At 44.3% G+C, this 19,666-nt stretch overlaps 1 protein-coding gene across 4 annotated transcripts in view; it reads right to left on the bottom strand.

The window, feature by feature from the left end:
• Window positions 1–1,207: 1,207 nt before the first annotated feature.
• Window positions 1,208–19,666, bottom strand: part of LOC132243264 (putative ferric-chelate reductase 1) — a 32,676-nt gene continuing 14,217 nt past the window's right edge. Inside the window, exons 6-13 of one of the 4 annotated variants that reach the window (XR_009462388.1) lie at window positions 13,230–13,415; window positions 10,213–10,314; window positions 8,387–8,528; window positions 6,177–6,290; window positions 5,037–5,149; window positions 3,184–3,270; window positions 1,589–2,180; window positions 1,208–1,222 (exon numbers count right to left, since the gene is read on the bottom strand). Coding sequence is in view for 3 of the 4 variants with exons in the window: in XM_059728073.1 (XP_059584056.1) it covers window positions 2,151–2,180; window positions 3,184–3,270; window positions 5,037–5,149; window positions 6,177–6,290; window positions 8,387–8,528; window positions 10,213–10,314; window positions 13,230–13,415 (774 nt within the window). In the remaining variant the exon portion in view is untranslated. Of the gene's footprint in view, window positions 1,223–1,564; window positions 2,775–3,183; window positions 3,271–5,036; window positions 5,150–6,176; window positions 6,291–8,386; window positions 8,529–10,212; window positions 10,315–13,229; window positions 13,416–19,666 lie in introns of those variants that run through there. The other 3 variants (XM_059728074.1, XM_059728073.1, XM_059728075.1) reach the window with 3 other exon arrangements.

Below are 19,666 nucleotides of genomic sequence, written 5' to 3'. Positions count from 1 at the left end.
GATCCACTGAGCACTGCTTCAAAATCTTATATAAATGACTGCCATGACTTCTAGAAACAATCATCTGCCATGCAATAATTTAATTTTGCCTGGACTATATTTACTCAGAGGTAGGCCATAGGCACATGCACTAGCCTGTCAACTTACTTTACTTGCACCAGTCAGAGACTGCCAGGACGGTAGTCTGAGCTATCAGGGTTATGAAAAAATAGCCCTCATTGGTCATGAGGGAGGACAAGAGTCAGCCTCACAGCACTGAAGGAACAGGGAGGTTCATGTGATATAGGCAAGCAAAGTGAAAATGAATGGGGTTGAGCAGGAGAGGGAATGGGAGATGAACCACAGCTGCAGCCTCCTATGCTTACTGGACAAAGAAGCTGGCTGAGGATACAGGAGGAAGCAAGTTACCTCTCACTACCACAGAAGGATGGTGACACTTACGTTTATGTTCAAAGAGCAAGAGGGAAGCAGAGGACATTTTTTTTTAACTGATCTTGTTTCTTTTACTCCCCCCACCCCCATTTATCTTTTAAGAATATTTGTTTTTTTAATAATCTGTTAAATCATATCCGATCTTCCCAAATTTTGATGGAAGACTTCCAAGAGGCTTATGGAAACAATTGGGTTGTTGTATCTTTTTGATAAGTACATTTTCTTAGGAATAGTTTAATTACTGAGGTTCTATAGACAGTTCCTTTCCCTTACAGTTGCTTAACAAGCACACATTAATGAAATGTTAAAAAAAAAAAAGCTTTACATTCCAGCACAGACAAAACAGAGAAGGAGAAAACCTCCACACCCTTAAATGTCTTTAACTCCTTGATTAAGAAGCAACAAGAGAAACAAAGCTGATTTTTTTCATAGATCATCTGTAAGACTGGCGGAAAGTCAATGCTAACTACCATTATTTCTATTTTGTCACAAAAAAGAGGGCTGTACATATTCCAGAAACTATTTATTGGATTCACTCATTTATTCCAACCAATATCATCTAACTTAGATTTGCCTTTAAAAAACCTATAAATGATACGTGCGTCAACCTGCAAGATGCACAATATAAAACCCCAGAAGTCTTGTTATAGCATGCCCCAGATTCAAGAGTCTTTTTTTTTTTTTTTACTGACCTTTTATTTTGAAGAGAGGGCTGTAAAAAAGCTATCACTGGTTGAAAGAAAGAAAGAATCATGACAATGCATCCAATGATGGCATGGGCTCCTGCACCCTGGGGGAGACAACAGCATAGAGCATTGATTTTCCTGATTCACTTTCTCAATTGTTGTTTTTAAAGACAATTCTTCGCTGTTTGGAGACACAATATATTTCAGTTATACCAAAGTAAATAAATAACTCCACTGAAGTCAGTGAAGCTACTCCAGATTTTTCTGTGGTGCAAATAAAAATAGAATTTGGTTATTAAATTTAATTCTAGTATCTACAGTTGTGCATGTGCGGGCCGGGAGCGATCCGGGCCCTTTTTCGCGCCGCGGGCTGTGGCCAGCAGCCCGGGCACGCTGGGTCGGAGAAAGCAGGCGACACGCTAGAATTAGGCACGGACGCTTAATGGTTGATTTAAGATTATTTTACTTACACTGAAGATGGTTGCGGTGCAGGCAGGAAAACTTGCTTGAGTTACAGTTACAGATAGAAAAGAAGAGAGGCGGACTAGAGTTCCTTCCCGTGAACATTCTTCTAGCCCATCCGGTTGGAGGCTCTAAACCGCGAGCGTGTCGCGCCAACCGAAGAAAGTACTCAAAGCAAAGAGCTCTGAATAGACTCACACGAAGTTTGCTAGGCTTGTGCGCAGGGAAGGGTATGTCGAGGGATCGTTCAGCGACGGGGAGAGGCGAGAGGCTGATCAGACCCCTGTTGCCTTCTTGATATTCACGCTGGGTCCAATAGGCTCCGCAGCGCTTAGAGATCTTCACGAGACGTGAAGTCTCCTCCTCCTGATGTTCGTGGAGTCCTCCCTTGCAGGGTTCTCCTCGGAGTTTTCCAAGTTCTCCAACTTGGGCAGAAACCACTCAAGCCTCTTATACGGCTAGCAAGCCAATTGCTAGCCGCCACGTAGGAATAATTTAGAACTGACCAATAGTGGGGCACGAATCTGAATACAAATGGCGGGAACTCCTTGCAACGTGCATCTCCTTTCTTCAGCTAAGAAATGCACCCTGCAAAGAAAGCTACAAATGGCGGGAAAATAATTTAGCAGTGCCGAAGCGCACACAAACAAAAAATCACACCCTTGGGTTGTGACAGTGCATGGTGATGAATCTTTATATTTCTAGGAAGAGATCCATGTATGAAATGGATCTCCCATAAGCAGCAAAACACAACATCAATATAATAACAAATCATCTCTTTCTATTCAAACCCCCTCTCTCCAAAATTTAGCAATTTGTTAGTAATATACATCTTGAGCAGATTTTTTTTGGTTAAAGCAAAACAGTATTCTGACAGGGAACAGTAACAAAAACAGGGTCATGAGTTGCAGTACTTTACTTGGAAAGATATGAACTATATTGCAGGTAGGAAATTTGCAAGTAGTTGTGACCCCGAACTTGTAAACTGACTTGCAAGCATAGACATTTAAGCCTCAGGCAGTCCCATTAATATCAGGTACTCTACTCAGGAATGCGAAGTAAAGCCATTCTGGCCAATTACAGGGAAAGCTCCAAATTGTGAAATTTTGATAGGAACTTTCCTAGCATATTTCAGAGGTTCTCTGGACTTGGCTCAAGGCTTCCAGTTCAGGCAGATATCCAATAGAAATAAAGCTGAGGTAAAGCAAATAGCATTTTTATTATTCAGGAAAAAAGAATATGCACATAAGGGATGTGAAATAGAGACATGAGGTGAAGTAATGAAGCAGAAATTAAGTGATAAAAGAGGTAGAGAAAAATCCCTTTATCTACTATGCTATAATGGGCATAAAAATGCTATAATGGGCATAAAATGTAAAGTAGTGGTGTGATGATGGAGATTCTACTGTATCTGTGCAATTCAGACTTGAAAAAGGGATAAAAATCTTTAAGTGGATTATACACTGGAAAATCTGGATGTCCCTTATACACTGGATAAAACATTCATTTCAGTTTTTACATTGAAAGGCACTACAACACAAAAAAAATTTTCTTTTACATGCACTAACTAGGAGAGTTTGTGGGGAAAACGGGACTAACTTACATTACTCCATCCCATTGCTGCTACAAAGGCTAGTATGAAAGCAGTTGTTGTTTTTGCTACAGTTAACGCCATCAGACACCAGTGAACCTAAGCAAAAAGATAAAATGCTAGGTATTAAGCCCAAACTTTGTATGCATTAACATTTTAATTTGCAACAGCAAGAGTTAAAGTATATTTGTTTACATTACTAAAGAAATTCACACTTTGGAAAAAAAAAAAAAGATGGTATAAACCTGTTAATTTTAATATGGGCTGTTAAAAACAAGTGTGCTGGGGTTCCCCCAAAGCAGCTAAAGCATATTATCATTCATTTGCCTCTTACTATTCCTTTTATTCATGTAGCATCACACATTTAAAGTTTCTTTGGTAGTTTTAATATTTATGTTTAATGGCAGACAGTTTTTAGGTAGTGTTTACTAACAAAGTTAACCTCTTCAGCAAAATGTCGGTGAGGTTTTTCTTTTTTATTCTGAAGAAGGAATAACAGATGCAAAATATGTCATGTTATTCCACACACGAACTTGCAATAAACACAAATGGAAAACTGCAAATAACACTACAACATAGAGTATGTTATATTAAAAACTAAGGCTAACATACCCCGATCAACAAGGTTTCAAAAAATCAATTTTGAAAAATAATGTCAATGAGAAAGAGGCAGATCGGCAGTGAAGCTATGACATTTTATACCAGCTAAGAATTTGTCTTAAGTTATTCAACTTTAGGCACCAAGGGCCCACAGTAGGTCAGCTGGCAAGAAGGTGATTCCTAGCTGCTTGGAGACAAGAAGGAAAGAAATGTTTGGTTGACACAGGCCTCCTCATTCATTTTATTTATGCCCTGCCTCCATCTGCTGGTAGGACTATGTAACACTAACAGTGTGGCTCAGCATATCAGGGACCATGAAGGATGATTAGGTAATGCTTATAACTGAGCTGCTGCCCTTTGCATTTAATAGTCATTTGATAAAATCAGTAAAGAGCAGTGGGGAAGTTCTGCTGCAGTGGGAGCAAAAGTCCACAATAGAACCAGGGTTCCCCCCCTTCTAGAGTTAGAGCCATCTCAGACCCACTAGCTTCTTTGCATTCATACGACCCACTCCTTCATTTGGCTATGTAGGGGGCCAGCTTCAAGCTGGGAAATATATAATATCCTACCTGTGGCCTGGTGGTTAGAACAGTGCTAGGAAGCAGCAGCAATACTGGTTCAAACTCCCTCTGGGTAAAGAGAGCTTAAAAAAAAAGTCTCTCACTTTCTGGATGAGTGCCAGGACCACTAGGTTTTTGACCAAAATATGAGAAGGTTGCCATCCTTCCCCAGGGTTTAGGAGCTGCTAGTCATGTTTATTTCTGTCTCACAGCTACAATTTTGGGATATATACTTGCCTAGGTATGTACATATGGAGCCACATACCTACTGAGTATGCTGAGTGGCAGTGTGGACAGTTGAGTATCTGCACTGAATGCAGAATAAGATAGCTAACTGTGTGTAAATAACAAAAATGGCAGCTGAGCGCCATATAACTACCATTTGGGTATCTCAAGTGACACATACCCAAGTATCTTTTTGGTATAGTAAATGATTCTGCTGTTTCAGGTGCCACCGTCCCGGATATTTTTTAGCAATTTCTTTAGTCATAGAAATCTGCTGAATGTGAAAGATCAGGTCACATTTTCTAATAAGTGATCTGACTTGTGTGTTTGCATGCAACAACTGTGTTTAAAAAAAGTTTATCCTTCCCCAGCAAAAACCTTATCTGGGTTTTTCTTATAATTGTTTGCCCACTTTATCATTCAATTTTCTCATTGTACTGTTATAGTTGTTACTACTTTTTGTTACATTTATGTACATACCTGAAACCAGACAGCTTTGCCAAGGAGAAGACTGTGAGAGGCTTTTTTCACATTCCTAGCAAATAGCATTCCCATACTTCCTGTAGTCATCCAGGCTATCAACATGAGAGCCCCTTACAAAGAAAAAAAAGCTGACCAAATTAACTCTAAACCAACCTCAGTTAAAAAAAATTCAAGTACTTTGGGCAGTCCTAAGTAATGATAAAACCCAGATTGGTGATACTACAATAATATTGCTCTTTAAGCTGGATTCTGCAAATTGCTGAGTGTCGGAGCACATACTCAGCAATACACTGGTATAGACACTTGAACATTGAGCACATGAATAATTACACTCTGAGCTTAAAGTTAAATACTTATGTAGGTACTTTGGTGGACAGCTGTCAGTCCCTCTCAGATTTGAGTCCTATGGGATTCTTCTATTTAGTGTCATAATTCATAAAGGTATTGCAATAGCATTTGTCTTTCTTTTTTTAGGGTAGATAACAGATAGGCAGGTGTTTTTGATTGTTGCTAGGGAATTCAGAATCTTGATTTTTGTCACCTTGAATTTTCATTCCCAAAAGTAGAGACACATAGCGATGATTTCTACATGATAACATTACAGAATGAGTCTCTGATTGACATGTTTCTATCTTTGTTACTTCGCAAATTGAAGAAAAAGTTAGTAACAAAATCTGTAAAACTATTAAGGTTTGATATATGATGATAAAAAAAAAACCTGAGTTCAAATTTAGAATGATAGATTAATGGCCAGTACTGTGCCCTTCTTAGGAAATGTATCATTTACTTGGAAAGCTGTTACATTTTTTTTGAGAGACAAATTGTAAGTAACTGGGATTATGTTGAAGACAATTATAAAATGAAAGATCTATCTGGAATACTGGCATAACAAATAAATGTATGGGAACACCCATCATTTTAAGATATCAAATTACCACCAAAAATATTTCTTATTTTTCCTCATAAATGTCAAAGATCCACTCAGGATAGGCAAAATTCAGTCCTGTATTAGTTTCAGACACATCTTCAGGACTGGGTACTGCCTTCTACCACAGGAAAGTATATGCCTGTTTGCCTAAACAAGAACATACATTTCCCAGTTATAAAGGAAGGTAAATACTTAAAGAAAACTCTTACCATGAGCCTTAATAATGGATGGTGTAGAACTGGTGCCACCTACTGCCATATAGCTTGAAATATTCACTTTCTCATTTGTGATAAAAGGTATCTTTGAATGCTTCTGTATCTGTCCTACAAGGAATCAAAATATATTCAAATTCTATTTGTCCATGGAATTTTAGGAGATCCCCAAATCTGTTTAATATCTATATGTTTACCCCAGGCACTTGATATCCCTATCTTGGGAACATGAAGAATAGATAGTCCATGCTGTGAGCATGATTAAATATTTAATCCATTCTTTGCACACACAATATTTGCAAACTTGCAAGCCCGAGTCTGGGCTCATACATCCACATTTATTCCAAACAAATGGTAAGTTTCAGGAAATGTTGATTCCCTGCAAATTACACTAGTCCAGTGCACTGAGGACTTTGCAGGATCAGACTCTAAAATGGTATTCCCATTTGTTGGGATTTAACCAGAATATTCCCTTTTACATCAATACAATTGGTCTAATAAGGCACTATGGGGGCAGACAGAAGTGACACTTTTTTCCATGATTTGGCTCCTACAAGTGCTCTATAGCCATGTCATAACACACGCGCACAGTTGCAGAGTGCTTTTCAAATGGTCGATTATGCAAAAACGTAACCCAAGTTAAATCAGGTAATAAAGTGCTCTAAATTAGAGAGCCTTAGGGCAGGGGTTTTCAACCTTTTTGGGTCAGTGTACCCCTGGTGGCCAGTTGAGAAGGAAGGAGTCCCTCAGCAGCCGGTCAATGAGCGGTGGTGGTGGGGGGGTCCCCCAGCGGCCAACTGGTGAGTGTGCCAGCAGCATACTGGTGGTGAAAGTGCTGGTGGCACAGTGGCGGCAGAAGTGTTGGCAGAAATGATGGTGGTACAGTGGCACCCACTGCCGAGTACCCCCTGAGACCTTCCCGCGTACCCCCAGGGGTACGCGTAACCCCAGTTGAAAACCTCTGCATTAGGGAACTTATATATAGTTCCCTATGAGGTTTGCGTGTCATGCCCCTGGTCTGCCACAGACAGGAGGCAGAGAGCTTCCTCCCTGGACAGCCAGGGAGTGAGGGGGAGAGTGCAGCTATTGGGGGTGGAGGGGCCTTGGCTGACAACCCCAACCCCATGGAGAAGGTCCCCAGTGCCCAATGGCACCGCTTAGGGGTCCACCCCCTGAGAGCTCCCCCCCGCCCCATGGGGGAATCCCTACCCCTGTGTCCCCAGGCAGGCACAGGAACAAGCCCAGAGACACCAGCTTGCCCAGCTGCCAGGCTTCCACAGCAGGCTACAGTGACTTCAGCCTCCTGGCCCCAGCCAGTGCATGAAGGCTCTGAACTCTCACCAAACAACAAACACCTGTTTACTTTTGATGACGCTGTAATTTTAAGGGCTTTGTGTAAAGTGCCTGAAGTTACAGCTTGATCAATAACTTCTGTAAGTGGCCTATGAAAACTTAAGGGTCCTTGTTTGCTGATTCAGCTGTAAAAGTCTGGCTCACCAACAAGACATCTTGATTCCTTTTGAAAACGTTTTAAGATAGGAATGATCCTCTGTCCCAATTTCCGCAAAAAATGTTTAACAAGACTGTCTTAAGAGCAGTCATGAGGCAAACAAAAGATAATTTGACCCCTCCCCCTTTTTTTCTGTCCTGATGCCAGATTATCCCCTCCAACAGCAACAAGCACTGATATTTTTTATTTTCAGCTGTGTCTGGTTGCAAAAGGGGCATTTTAATATTTGGAATTACAGATTCACTAGTGACTAGGGCATGCAAATGGGAGACATGTTCTACTTAAGTTCAAGTTTACTTTTATTTTCTCTCCCACCTTTTGTCTTAATTGTCATATCTTGAGGGAAAAGGGCCATCTCCCGTTATGTAGTTGTACAGAGCCTAGTACCACGAGGCTCTGGCTTGTACTTGGTTGTTGCCTCTAGGTGATACCAGAAAGCATATAATAATGTTAAAAGATAAATATTTGGAGAAGTTATTCTGCTACAATAATGTAAACTTCAGGTACAACTTCAATTTATTACTGTATCACCAATATCTCTTTTCAGACCAAAAAATGGGCTAGAGTTATCTCGCTGATATTTCAAACCTCTTTGCCTTGGCCAAAAGGTATAAAAAAAAAAAGGGGGTGGGCGGGCATATGTTCCCCTCCCCAATTATTATTTATTTTGGATCCTGTGTGATAGGGTGACGCTCACCAGACACTGATGGTCCAACAGCCAGAAATATGAAGTAAGAAGTGCCGGCAGCTTTCAAATGAGTTGACATGGCATTTTTTGTAGTAAAAGAACATTTGATAATACCATTGTTAAAGGAAGTCACTGTGTTCTGCACATCACCCTAGAGGAGGATTATATGAAATTATTATGCAAGACATTTGTTACACAGCAATAAAAAGCATGGAAATTGTAAGTTTAGTAGTACAAAGTAGAGCTACCCAGTCTTTACTATTTAATAAAATGTATTATGTGCTATTCATAAGAAATACTTACAGATTTTCACCATGCCCCACTTCTCACTAGAAGTTGAGGCAGCCAGGGGTAAATCCAGGATTGGGCAAAAGGGGGTGCTGCAGAGGTGCAGAACCTCCACTCCCAGCCTCCTCCCCTGCAACCCACTAGTATGGGCAAACCATGCTGTGGGAGTCTCTGGGGACTTCTCAATTTCCCAAAGCAGGTAAGCATCCCTACCCTTCCCCTCTGTGCTCGGAGGCATGCCCCCTCCCTTCCCTTCTCCTTTCATCCCCTCCTCCAGGCACTGCTGCTTTCCCAGCTGTCCTGGGGGTGGGCAAAGCTTCAGACCTTCTCCTGCCTGCTCCTGCACAGGAGCTAGGCTTAGCTGGGAAGAGTGGTAACAGCCATGGGAAGAGGGTAGGTTCCCCCACACTGCCTTGTTCCCCCAGAAGAAAGCACAAGTGCAGATGCAGGAAACTGCTGCAGCTACTGCAGCCCTAAGTGAGCCCAGCCCCAGCACAACCCAGCTGGAGTGGGCAGGAGCAGCTCTGAAGATTCCCCTGCTCTTGGGACAGTGGGAACAGCAGCCATGGCAGGTGGGGGATGAACGGGATATGCCTCTGAGCACGAAGGGAAAGGGAGGATTCTCTTCTACTTTGAGGCATTTTTAAGGTCCCCAGAGACTCCAGCAGCACAGTCCAGTCTGAAAGGGGGCTGCCAGCCACACCACTGTACCCCCTCTGGATCCACCCCAGCACTGTTAGCCTTTCTTTTCTTTTTTTTTTTTGAAACTTAATTACAGCTCATTGTGGGCCTGACTCCAAAAATTTGTATCTGAAAAATTTTTGGCAGGGGGAGAAATTCCATTCTCTTCGGGAGAACTATCCATGGAAATATGGGATTACTTACACACACAAGGCTTGGAACTGTACACTTAAGCTAAAATGTCATTCTTCTATTCAACCATTTGTTCCCAGTGCATTAACTGTAAAATCAAGACTCAGGGCCTTATTCTTCTACATACTCACTGCAGCATAAATTAAGACTGAACTCAACTGCTGTCAATGGGTCAATGACAATACAGTTAAGAATTAACACAAGATTTATTTTTAGTAAGACAAAGAGAGTGTATTTTATTACCTTGTTGCAGAAGGTACAAACAATATAGCTGTATTTTATTTAGCTTACATTTCTGATTTGCTAAATGTTTGTTGGAATACTGCTTATTTTAAGTTTAGCTGTGTAAATCCATGAATGTGGCAAATGTTTTTTTCTGTTCCAACATCTCCCTTGGCTTCTGCATATCTCCTCTCCTAATACCAACTCAGAGTTTGGGTAAAAGCGAATGTGCATGTAAATTCAGTTCTAGGGGTTAACCCTGTTCAGAGCAGAATGATATCCTCAAGTTTTGATACTATAGTTTGGATCCAGATGATCTTATTGAACTGTCCAGAATTCAACACTGAAAAATCCACATCTCAACCCCAGCAGCTGAATAAAGCCAACTGAGCAACAAGAAATCTGAGTTGTTATTATACACATACATACAAATTAACCCAAAATTATTTTACCAGAGGCAAAATTTCAGGAGTAGTTCGTCCAGTTGAAAAGGCATGTTGGACTTCTATCCGTCCTGCTGAATTCTTAGTGCAAATATAAATGTCATCATTCCCCTGAAAAGCAGATTTATCCATGTTGGTGATAAAGCACAAACAGAATTCTATCCTGCACTCACATGCAGGCAAAGCTGACAGATTTTGATGAGGATTTCCAGGGCACGAGGCCATAGAACTCAACCCACACAACAGTAGTAAAAACTAAGCTCTTTGGCTGAGCTGTTTACAATCAGTCTCTGAAGCTTCTCTTCTCCAGTTCCATTCAAGCTCTTCTACTTCAGCCTTCAGTCCTTGAGCGCCACTGAAACTGTTCTTGACAAAATCTCTAACGTGCTCTTCTAGCAGGCTAGGAAGCGGTACCATATGCTTATTCCCTTTAACCCGGGAGCTGTTTTGGGCACTGCTGACCACGCTGTTCTTACGGAAATCTTGGCCTTCCTTAGGTTCCATGATGCTGTCCTGACCCCTTTTCCTCTTGCCTAGTAAGGTTCTTCAGCATGTCTTTAGAAAGATCCTTATCTACTGTCCAACTTTTCTGAGGGAATTCCAGAGCTCTCTGTCCTTAGTACCCCATCTCCTCCATTAAAATGAATTCAGTTATATTTTCTGTGCTAATAACTCAGAGATCTGCATCCTGCATCCACTCTGATCCTCTCTGATATCTCTTAGTGGCTATGCAGGTGTTAACTCAAATTTAACAAGGCTAAAACAGATCTCAATTTTCTAAAGGTACACTGATAGTCAATTTTCTTTATATTGGTACCAATCCAATATCGGATCAATTCATCAGAAATCAACTTTTTTTGCCTGATGTGGCAAATAATTGGCCAATAAAGGCCCCATGCATGCATGCAGCTGGAACGCAGCACGTAAGTGGCAAGGAGCACAGCCTGGCAGTGTAGAGAGCTGCAACCAGCTGGTAAGTGTGTTGTGCTGGTAGGGGAATGGGGAGGGAAGGCGCATGTGGGGAGCAGTCAAGGCCTCTGTGATGAGGGAGGGAGTGGGGCTGGGGCTGCCCAGGCAGGGCATGGTGCGGGACGGAGCCGTGACTCATCTGGGGGGGCGCAGGGAGGCGGGGGGGCAGCTCCTGCTGCTGCATGCACCCCAGGAGGGCATGGGGTGGGAGGTGGAGGTGAGCCCCTGGATCTGTGTGCAGGGTGCAGGTGGGCTACAGCTGCAGGCTGGGGCCACGCGGGGCTCTTCCCAGTGGGGACTGGGCTTGCTGGGAGGGAGGTTACGGGGTGGGGGCTGCAGCCCACGGTGGGCACTTCCGGTTTCACTTTATCTTACAAGCCAGAATGCTGGTTAGTAGAGCATGCCAGCTTGTAAGATGCCAAATAGCACAGCTTTTACTGTATATCTAAATCTTGTATATTTTCTCCCTAACCCCTCTAAGATAGCCAACAACCAAAACTCGAATCACCTCACATATCGAGTACTGCAACATCTCTCTGTCCTTGGCAATTCCATCCTACTCGTCCTCATTCAGAATACTGCTGCAAAGATCATCTAATCAGAGCTCACTGCTTCAATCCTCTCTTTTCATTCCTTCTCCATAGGCTTTCTCCTTCTCTATCACAAACATAAGCTACTTGTGTTCACTTTCAAGGCCCTTCAAAGCCTACCGTTACCTTACCTATTATCTCTCATCTACTGAGATGATGACTGTTGCCTCCAATGAGCCTGAGGGCAGCCTCCAACATCCATTTACAGATGCAGATCAAGGGGGGTGTACTGGAATGGCCACATCCTGCCCTTGCCCCTAGTTTGCCACTGAGGGAATCCATTCAGTCATTGGATGCATGATCAGGGAGCTCTTTGTTGCCACCACACCTTTTTTGCCATCCTGGATCTGGTACTGCCCATCTGTTACATTTTTAAGTTACAACCTTTCTGCTTTTTCTCATCTTTGGCAGGAGTTCCCTATAAATATTCACAACACTTAGTTATTGTCTACCTTGAAGACTTGTTTTTCATGATCCCTACAAAAAAAACTAACAATAGTGAGGTTGCTTGTGTGCTGAGACCACTGCCTTTGCTGAACAATACTATCCCATTGTTTCTTTGAACTCTGCAGTCTATTTCTATTTGTTGTCTCTTGTCTTATACTAGGACTGTAAACTCTATTATTCAGCTATATCATCTGCAGATACCTTTGCTTTTCATATAAAAAATATTAGGCTCCTAAATCTGTATTTAGAAATGTCATAAACTCATATTTAGAGACTAAATCCATATATAGAAGCTGGGTGCTTAACTTAAGCACCTAGTCAACTCAGTGGGAGCTATATGGAATGCAGCTCTTTTGAAAACCTGTCTACTGGATCCAAATTGAGCAAAAATACTTGACCACATTGCTCTAGTGCTTTGATGAAATGGAGTCTTACTAAGCTGCCTAATTTTTAGGTTCCTGTTTTTAGGTCTTGTCCTGACCATCTTTGACCTACAGATGATATTCATAACACTATACATTAAGAAAAAAAGGAAAATTTATTGGAATTTACCAGATCCAGGATACAGTGTTACAACATCAGCACAGGATATGTGCAGAGATAATAAAATTCAGTAAATAAGGGACATCATTTACTTATAGGGGGGCAATATATTGTATTTTGTATATCCCATTCAAATTGACTGCAGAGTACACATGCAGAATCTTGTAACAGTAGTAAAAAAACAGAGGGAGAAAACAATAAAAGAACCTGAAGCTGGTAACCCATGCCAATTAAATGGAATTTGATTCAAGGTGTATGGTACTGTAGTATTATAACAATATCATGCAGTTAGTGTACCATGGCCTTTAATAATCAATATTTTTGCAAGTTTTGCTAAACCTAATGGAATTTTCTTTCTGCACAGGTCCTCTTATTCACTTCATTGTAAGCACTGAACAGTTTGGTGCAAAGTATTTGTAATTTCCATAACATAACTGTATTGCTTTTTCACAGGTGTTTTCAGTGACAGTATCTTACCATTTGCATGTCATCGGAAAACCCAATGGATATGTATCCATCAGACAGGCCACTCATTTCAAATTTAAAAGCATCTCCACCTTCTTCCTCAGAAGACATGAAATAACAGCTTGGGTCATCCAAATTACACCCAGCAGGGCTGCTGAAACAGAACTTCTTTGTGCCGCAACCCACATGCCCAGAAGTCTGGAAATTACAACAGCATGAAAGCCATTATAAGTTAATTGAGCAGTATTTTCTAAATGAGACCACATTTTCCTATGTATATATGAAACCAAAACTTTGTTTTCAACTCCTCAGCCCTTAGAAATGGCTGTGAGAGTTAATTTTTTGATTCAGCTGTCAAAAAAGAAGAAATCTTGGTTTGGCTAAAAAAAAAAAAAAAAAAAAAAAAAAAAAAAAAAAAAAAAAAAAAAAAAAAATTAAAAGAATTGATCTTTTCCTTCATTAAAATGATAAACTAAAAATGAAGCTAAACACTTACATTGAACAAAATGCTCAATTTAACCCAAAACAAAATATTTCATTTTCAGGTGCTTGTCCAAAAGGAAGGTGGGGAAAACAGCCCCTTCTTATTCAATCACTCTATGGTTAGAACATGCACTCAGGGTGCATCTACATGAGACATTTACTGCAGACTAATTAGCTCCACAGTAAAGCATCAGCATAGATTCATAGATGTTAGGGTCGGAAGGGACCTCAATAGATCATCGAGTCCGACCCCCTGCATAAGCAGGAAAGAGTGCTGGGTCTAGATGACCCCAGCTAGATGCTCATCCAACCTCTTCTTGAAGACCCCCAGGGTAGGGGAGAGCACCACCTCCCTTGGGAACCCGTTCCAGACCTTGGCCACTCGAACTGTGAAGAAGTTCTTCCTAATGTCCAATCTAAATCTGCTCTCTGCTAGCTTGTGGCCATTATTTCTTGTAACCCCCAGGGGCGCCTTGGTGAATAAATACTCACCAATTCCCTTCTGTGCCCCCTTGATGAACTTATAGGCAGCCACAAGGTCGCCTCTCAACCTTCTCTTGCGGAGGCTGAAAAGATCCAGTTTCTCTAATCTCTCCTCGTAGGGCTTGGTCTGCAGGCCCTTAACCATAGGAGTGGCCCTTCTCTGGACCCTCTCCAGGTTATCCGCATCCCTCTTGAATTGTGGCGCCCAGAATTGCACGCAGTACTCCAACTGCGGTCTGACCAGCGCCCGATAGAGGGGAAGTATCACCTCCTTGGACCTATTCATCATGCATCTACTGATGCACGATAAAGTGCCATTGGCTTTTTTGATGGCTTCGTCACACTGCCGACTCATGTTCATCTTGGAGTCCACTAGGACTCCAAGATCCCTTTCCAATTCCGTGCTACTCAGCAGGTCATTCCCTAGGCTGTAGGTATGCTGGACATTTTTCCTCCCTAGGTGCAGCACTTTGCATTTCTCCTTGTTGAACTGCATTCTGTTGTTTTCTGCCCACTTGTCCAACCTGTCCAGATCCGCTTGCAGCTGTTCCCTGCCCTCCGGCGTGTCCACCTCTCCCCATAGCTTTGTGTCGTCTGCAAACTTGGACAGAGTACATTTCACTCCCTCGTCCAAGGCACTGATGAAGACATTAAAGAGTATCGGTCCAAGGACTGAGCCCTGCGGGACCCCACTGCCCACACCCTTCCAGGTAGAAACCGACCCATCCACCACGACTCTCTGGGTGCGACCCTCCAGCCAATTCGCCACCCACCGGACTGTGTAGTCCTCCAAGTCACAGCCTCTTAACCTGTTCACCAGTATGGGGTAAGATACCGTATCAAAGGCCTTCCTGAAGTCTAAGTATACGACATCCACCCCTCCTCCTGTGTCCAGGCATTTCATAACCTGGTCATAAAAAGAAACTAGATTGGTCAGGCATGATCTGCCTGCCACGAACCTGTGCTGGTTTCCCCTCAGCATAATTTGTCCTGCTGGGCTCTCACAAATGCGAGCCTTTATAATTTTTTCAAAGACTTTGCCAAGGATGGAGGTGAGACTGACTGGCCTATAGTTGCCCGGATCCTCCTTCCTCCCCTTCTTGAAAATGGGGACCACACTGGCCCTTTTCCAGTCCTCCAGGACTTGGCCCGTGCACCACGAGCTTTCAAATATTCCCGCCAGTGGCTCTGCAATGATGTCGGCCAGTGCCTTCAGCACCCTTGGATGGAGCTCATCTGGGCCTGCTGACTTAAAGGCATCCAGTTCTTCCAAATGACTCTGCACCATTTCAGGATCTACGTATGGAAGTCTGGCGCCTTGCTGCTGCCTCTCTACAACCCCAGTGAGAGACTTGTCGTGCCCCTCACTTAGGAACACTGAGGCAAAGAACTCGTTGAGGAGTTCAGCCTTGTCCCCCCTGTCTGTCACCAATTGTTTCTGCCCATTTAGCAGTGGTCCTATTCCTCCCTGGGCCTTCCTTTTACTCCCAATATATCTATAAAACAATTTCTTGTTGTCTTTTACTTGGGATGCCATCCTCTGCTCCATGGTAGCTTTGGCCCGTCTAACTGCCTCCCTACAAGCACGAGCAGAGCAGGTATATTCATCTTTAGTGATCTCACCCTGTTTCCACTTTTTATGTGCTCCCCTTTTGGCCCTTAGGCTGCCCTGGATTTCTCTGGTCAGCTAGGGAAGCCTCCTGGCCCCTTTCCCTTTTTTGCCTCGCTCGGGGATTGTCCTGCTTTGTGCCCGAAGGATCGTTTCCTTTAGGCACAGCCACCCTTCTTGGGCTCCCATCCCTTCAAAACTCCTACTCTGCAGTGCTTCCTTGACTAATCGCCTGAGTGCATTGAGATCAGCTTTCCTAAAGTCTAGCACTTTCACCCTACTAGTTACCTTACCCACTGGACGTCTTATGAAGAATTCTATTATTAGGTGATCACTGTCCCCGAGATGGCCACCAATCTGTAGGTCCCCTACCATATCATCCCCTGTTGCCAATACCAGATCCAGTAAGGCATTCCCCCTAGTGGGACCGTGTACCTCCTGTGTCAGGTGGAGGTCCTGTACACAGGATAGAAACCTGCATGAACGGTGGGATTTTCTGCAAGGAGGAGCGTTAGTTCATCCTGCTTGTTCCCCATGCTCCTAGCATTAGTATATAGGCACTTGAGCCCTGCGACTGGTGCCTTTGCTGCCCCCCCGCTCCGAGTCCCATGGGGCCCATTGTTTCTTACCTTCTTGTTTCTTAGTGAGGTGCTATTAGGGCACAGTAAAATAATTAACTCTACCATAGGATAGTACTGCCCAATACAAGTACTATCCTACGGCAGTATTTACTCCGCTGCAATACATGCGTATACATATGCTGACCGGGGCTGGTTGAGGCACTCGTGCCCCAGCCAACCCCTTCACAGTACACTGAGCTTAGTTAGAGCAGCCTCAGGCTGGCAGGCTGACCCTGGGCCCCTCTGCCAGCCGGGGCTGCTCTGCTCTGGCTCAATGTGCTGCAGTCCCAGGCACACATGTAAATGCTGTGCCTGGGAGCAATACGCTCTGGCACGAACTGCACCAGAGTTTATTGCAGCGAATACATTTCACAGGTAGATGTGCCAAAGGTGTGGAAGACCTGGGCTCAGTTCATGTCTCACACCTCCCTGTGAAATGTACTACCACTGTAAGTAGCAGAGTATTCTGCAGCAGGTATGCTCTCATTCCTTCCTGTTCCACCTTGCATGGGATAATTAAACATTCATTGAGCTAACTTGAGAGATTCTAAATCCCAGAGGTTAGGGTACTCTCACCCAGGAGGTGGGACACCTGGGCAATAGTATAATTTAATTATTTATTAAAATAATAGTATAATTTAATTATTTATTAAAATGTTGATGTGTATCAACAGGACAGACCAAGAAAATTCTGTTCTAAAATATCTATATCCTGGTGGTTAGGGTATTTTTGTGGGAGGAGAGAGATGTGAGTTCAAAACCTGTCAGGCAACAGAGAGACTTGAACCTCAGTCTTCTATATCCTGAATGACTGCCTTAACCACTGATCTGTGAATAAAAAGGGCTGAGGAAGTTTGTTGCTTTGAACTCCCCTAGTTTTGTCTATAATAAGAGCCAATGTCCATTTTAAATTAATAATTTTGTCTTCGTGAAAGAATCATGTACACTGGCAAAGTATATTGCTAAGAACAATATTACTCAAAAAAATTGAAATCAAAAGATGTTCTGGTTGGTTACTATAGCTTGCTAATGAGCAGAGCAGGCTGGAAAACAGAATTTCCATCTCCTGAAAATGTGAAAACCTCAAAATATTTCACAGAAAAAAAAATCAATTAAAAATGCTGCAATCTCACTAAAGCATAATATTTCAATGTTTTTCAACATAACAAGTCACCACACTGGGCAGCTGAAGGAGTGTGCCAAAAGAGCCCATTGAAAAATACTTCTCCCAAACCCTCAAAATGATGAAAACTGTATAGGACTTAACAGTACAAAGTGGTCCGTAATGGACAGATGGAGAAGTCCTGTCTGTGCTCTAAGTAGGGGTGTACTGATAGAAATTTATTGGCCAATACCGATGGCTGATTTTTAATGAGCCATATCAGCTAATACCAATTGTCACAACCCACAGTTGTGATTTTTTGTTTGTGTGTGCGCTTCGGCACCGCTAAATTATTTCCCGCCAAATTTGTCGCTTTTTTTGCACGGTAGAGCTCTCTGCTGCTAGAGAGAACTCTGGTGCAGCGGGGGATTTCCCGCCGGGTTGCAGCTTCTTTGCAGTGTGCATCTCTTTCTTGCACTGTAGTGATACACGTTGCAAAGAAGTTCCCACCATTTGTATTAGGATCCGTGCCATGTTATTGGCCGATTCCTAATTTAGGCACATGTGGCGGCTAGCGATTAGCTTGCTAGCCGTACAAAAGGCTTGGGTAGTTTCTGCCCAAGCCGGAGGAGGGAGGAAGAGAGAGAGATTCTGTGTGAAGATCTCCAAGCGCTGTGGACCCTCGCGGACCCGATGCGCCTCCCCTAAGCAGGCAAGAGAGGCAATGGAACCGAGCCTACGAAGCTTTCGCTTCTCGCCTCTCCCCGTCGCCGAGCGCAATCCTAAACGTATCCCTTTCCTGTAATTTCGGACCCCGCGGAGCCTAGCAAACTCCGGGGAAAACTTATTGGACCCGCGGCGCCTGAATAACTCCGGGGAAACTTTCGAACCCAACTTAACTGGACCCGCGGAGCCTAGCAAACTCCGTGGGAGCAATTGATTTGTCAGAGTCCTCCAACGAGGGTTCAAGTGGGAGCTGTGCCTGGAAACTTGTCCAGCCTACACCGATACCATCTTTGGGTGTAAGTAAACAATCTTTTCAATCAACCATTATGCCTCCGTAACTAATTCTAACTCGCGTGCGCTAAACCGCTTCGCGGCTCTCTCCCACCCCGCGTGCCCAGGGTGCCGGCCACAGCCTGCGTGCACCAGAGACGGGTCCGGTACGACCCCGGTTCGCCCCCGGCTTGCCCATGGCGGCCAGAATGGGATCGGAATCACCACTGCTCATGGCGACGAGGGCGGGATCGGGGCCTGGCCCGCACACCAATCTGACTGCTGATATGCAGCTGGGCAACTTGGAAAGCAGCGCCCAGCTGGTAAGTCTATTACTGGGGAAAGGGCAAGGGGGAAGGGAAGAGATGTGTGCGGGGAGCAAATCGAGGCCCCCGCAGTGAGGGAGGTAGTGGGGCTAGGGCAGGGTGTGGGAAGGAGATGGAAGTGGCTTATCCAGGGGCTGCAGGGGAAGGGGCAGGTCTCGCTGCTGCATGTACCCTGGGGGAGCATGGAGGACATTTGCCTCTACATCTGTACACAGGGCAGGGAGGGCTGGGGCAGCACTGGGCTCTTCCCAGTGGGGGGCTTGGCCAGGCTGCACTCGGGGCGGGTGGCTGTGCCACTGTGAGGAGGGTTATGGAGGGGGGGAGGAGGGGCTGCAGCCACCCCAGAATTCACTGTAGTCTCCCCCGCAGTGCCACTGCCACCCACCCTGAGCACAGCCCAGCCCAGCCCAGCCCTCCCTTTGGGAAGAGCCCAGCGCTACTCCAACCTCAGCCCACAGTGGCAGCCACCCTTACTCCACGTGCAGATGCAGGGGCACATGCCCCCCATGCCCTCCCAGGGTGCCTGCAGTGCCAAGAGCCGCCCCCTCCTCCCCGCACTGCCTGGATAAGCTGCACAAGGCTCTGTCCCTCACCCCGCCCTGTCACTGCAGCGCCTGTCCCTGCCCCTGCCCCAGCCCCACTCTCTCCCTCACTGTGGGGGCCTCAATCTGTACTCCCATGGCCCTTCCCTTTCCTCCCGCCCCCCCCACAACAGACTTACCAGCTGGACCCAGCTGCTCTCCACGCTGCTGGGCTATTCTCCTGGTCATCTGCGTGCTGTGCTGTGGCTGCGTGCATGCACAGGGCATGTATTGGACACATCAGCCAAA

This window comes from Alligator mississippiensis, chromosome 5 (genome assembly GCF_030867095.1).
Source record: "Alligator mississippiensis isolate rAllMis1 chromosome 5, rAllMis1, whole genome shotgun sequence".
In the NCBI taxonomy this organism is placed as follows: Eukaryota; Metazoa; Chordata; order Crocodylia; family Alligatoridae; genus Alligator; species Alligator mississippiensis.
This window is presented reverse-complemented; position numbering and strand designations above follow the sequence as displayed.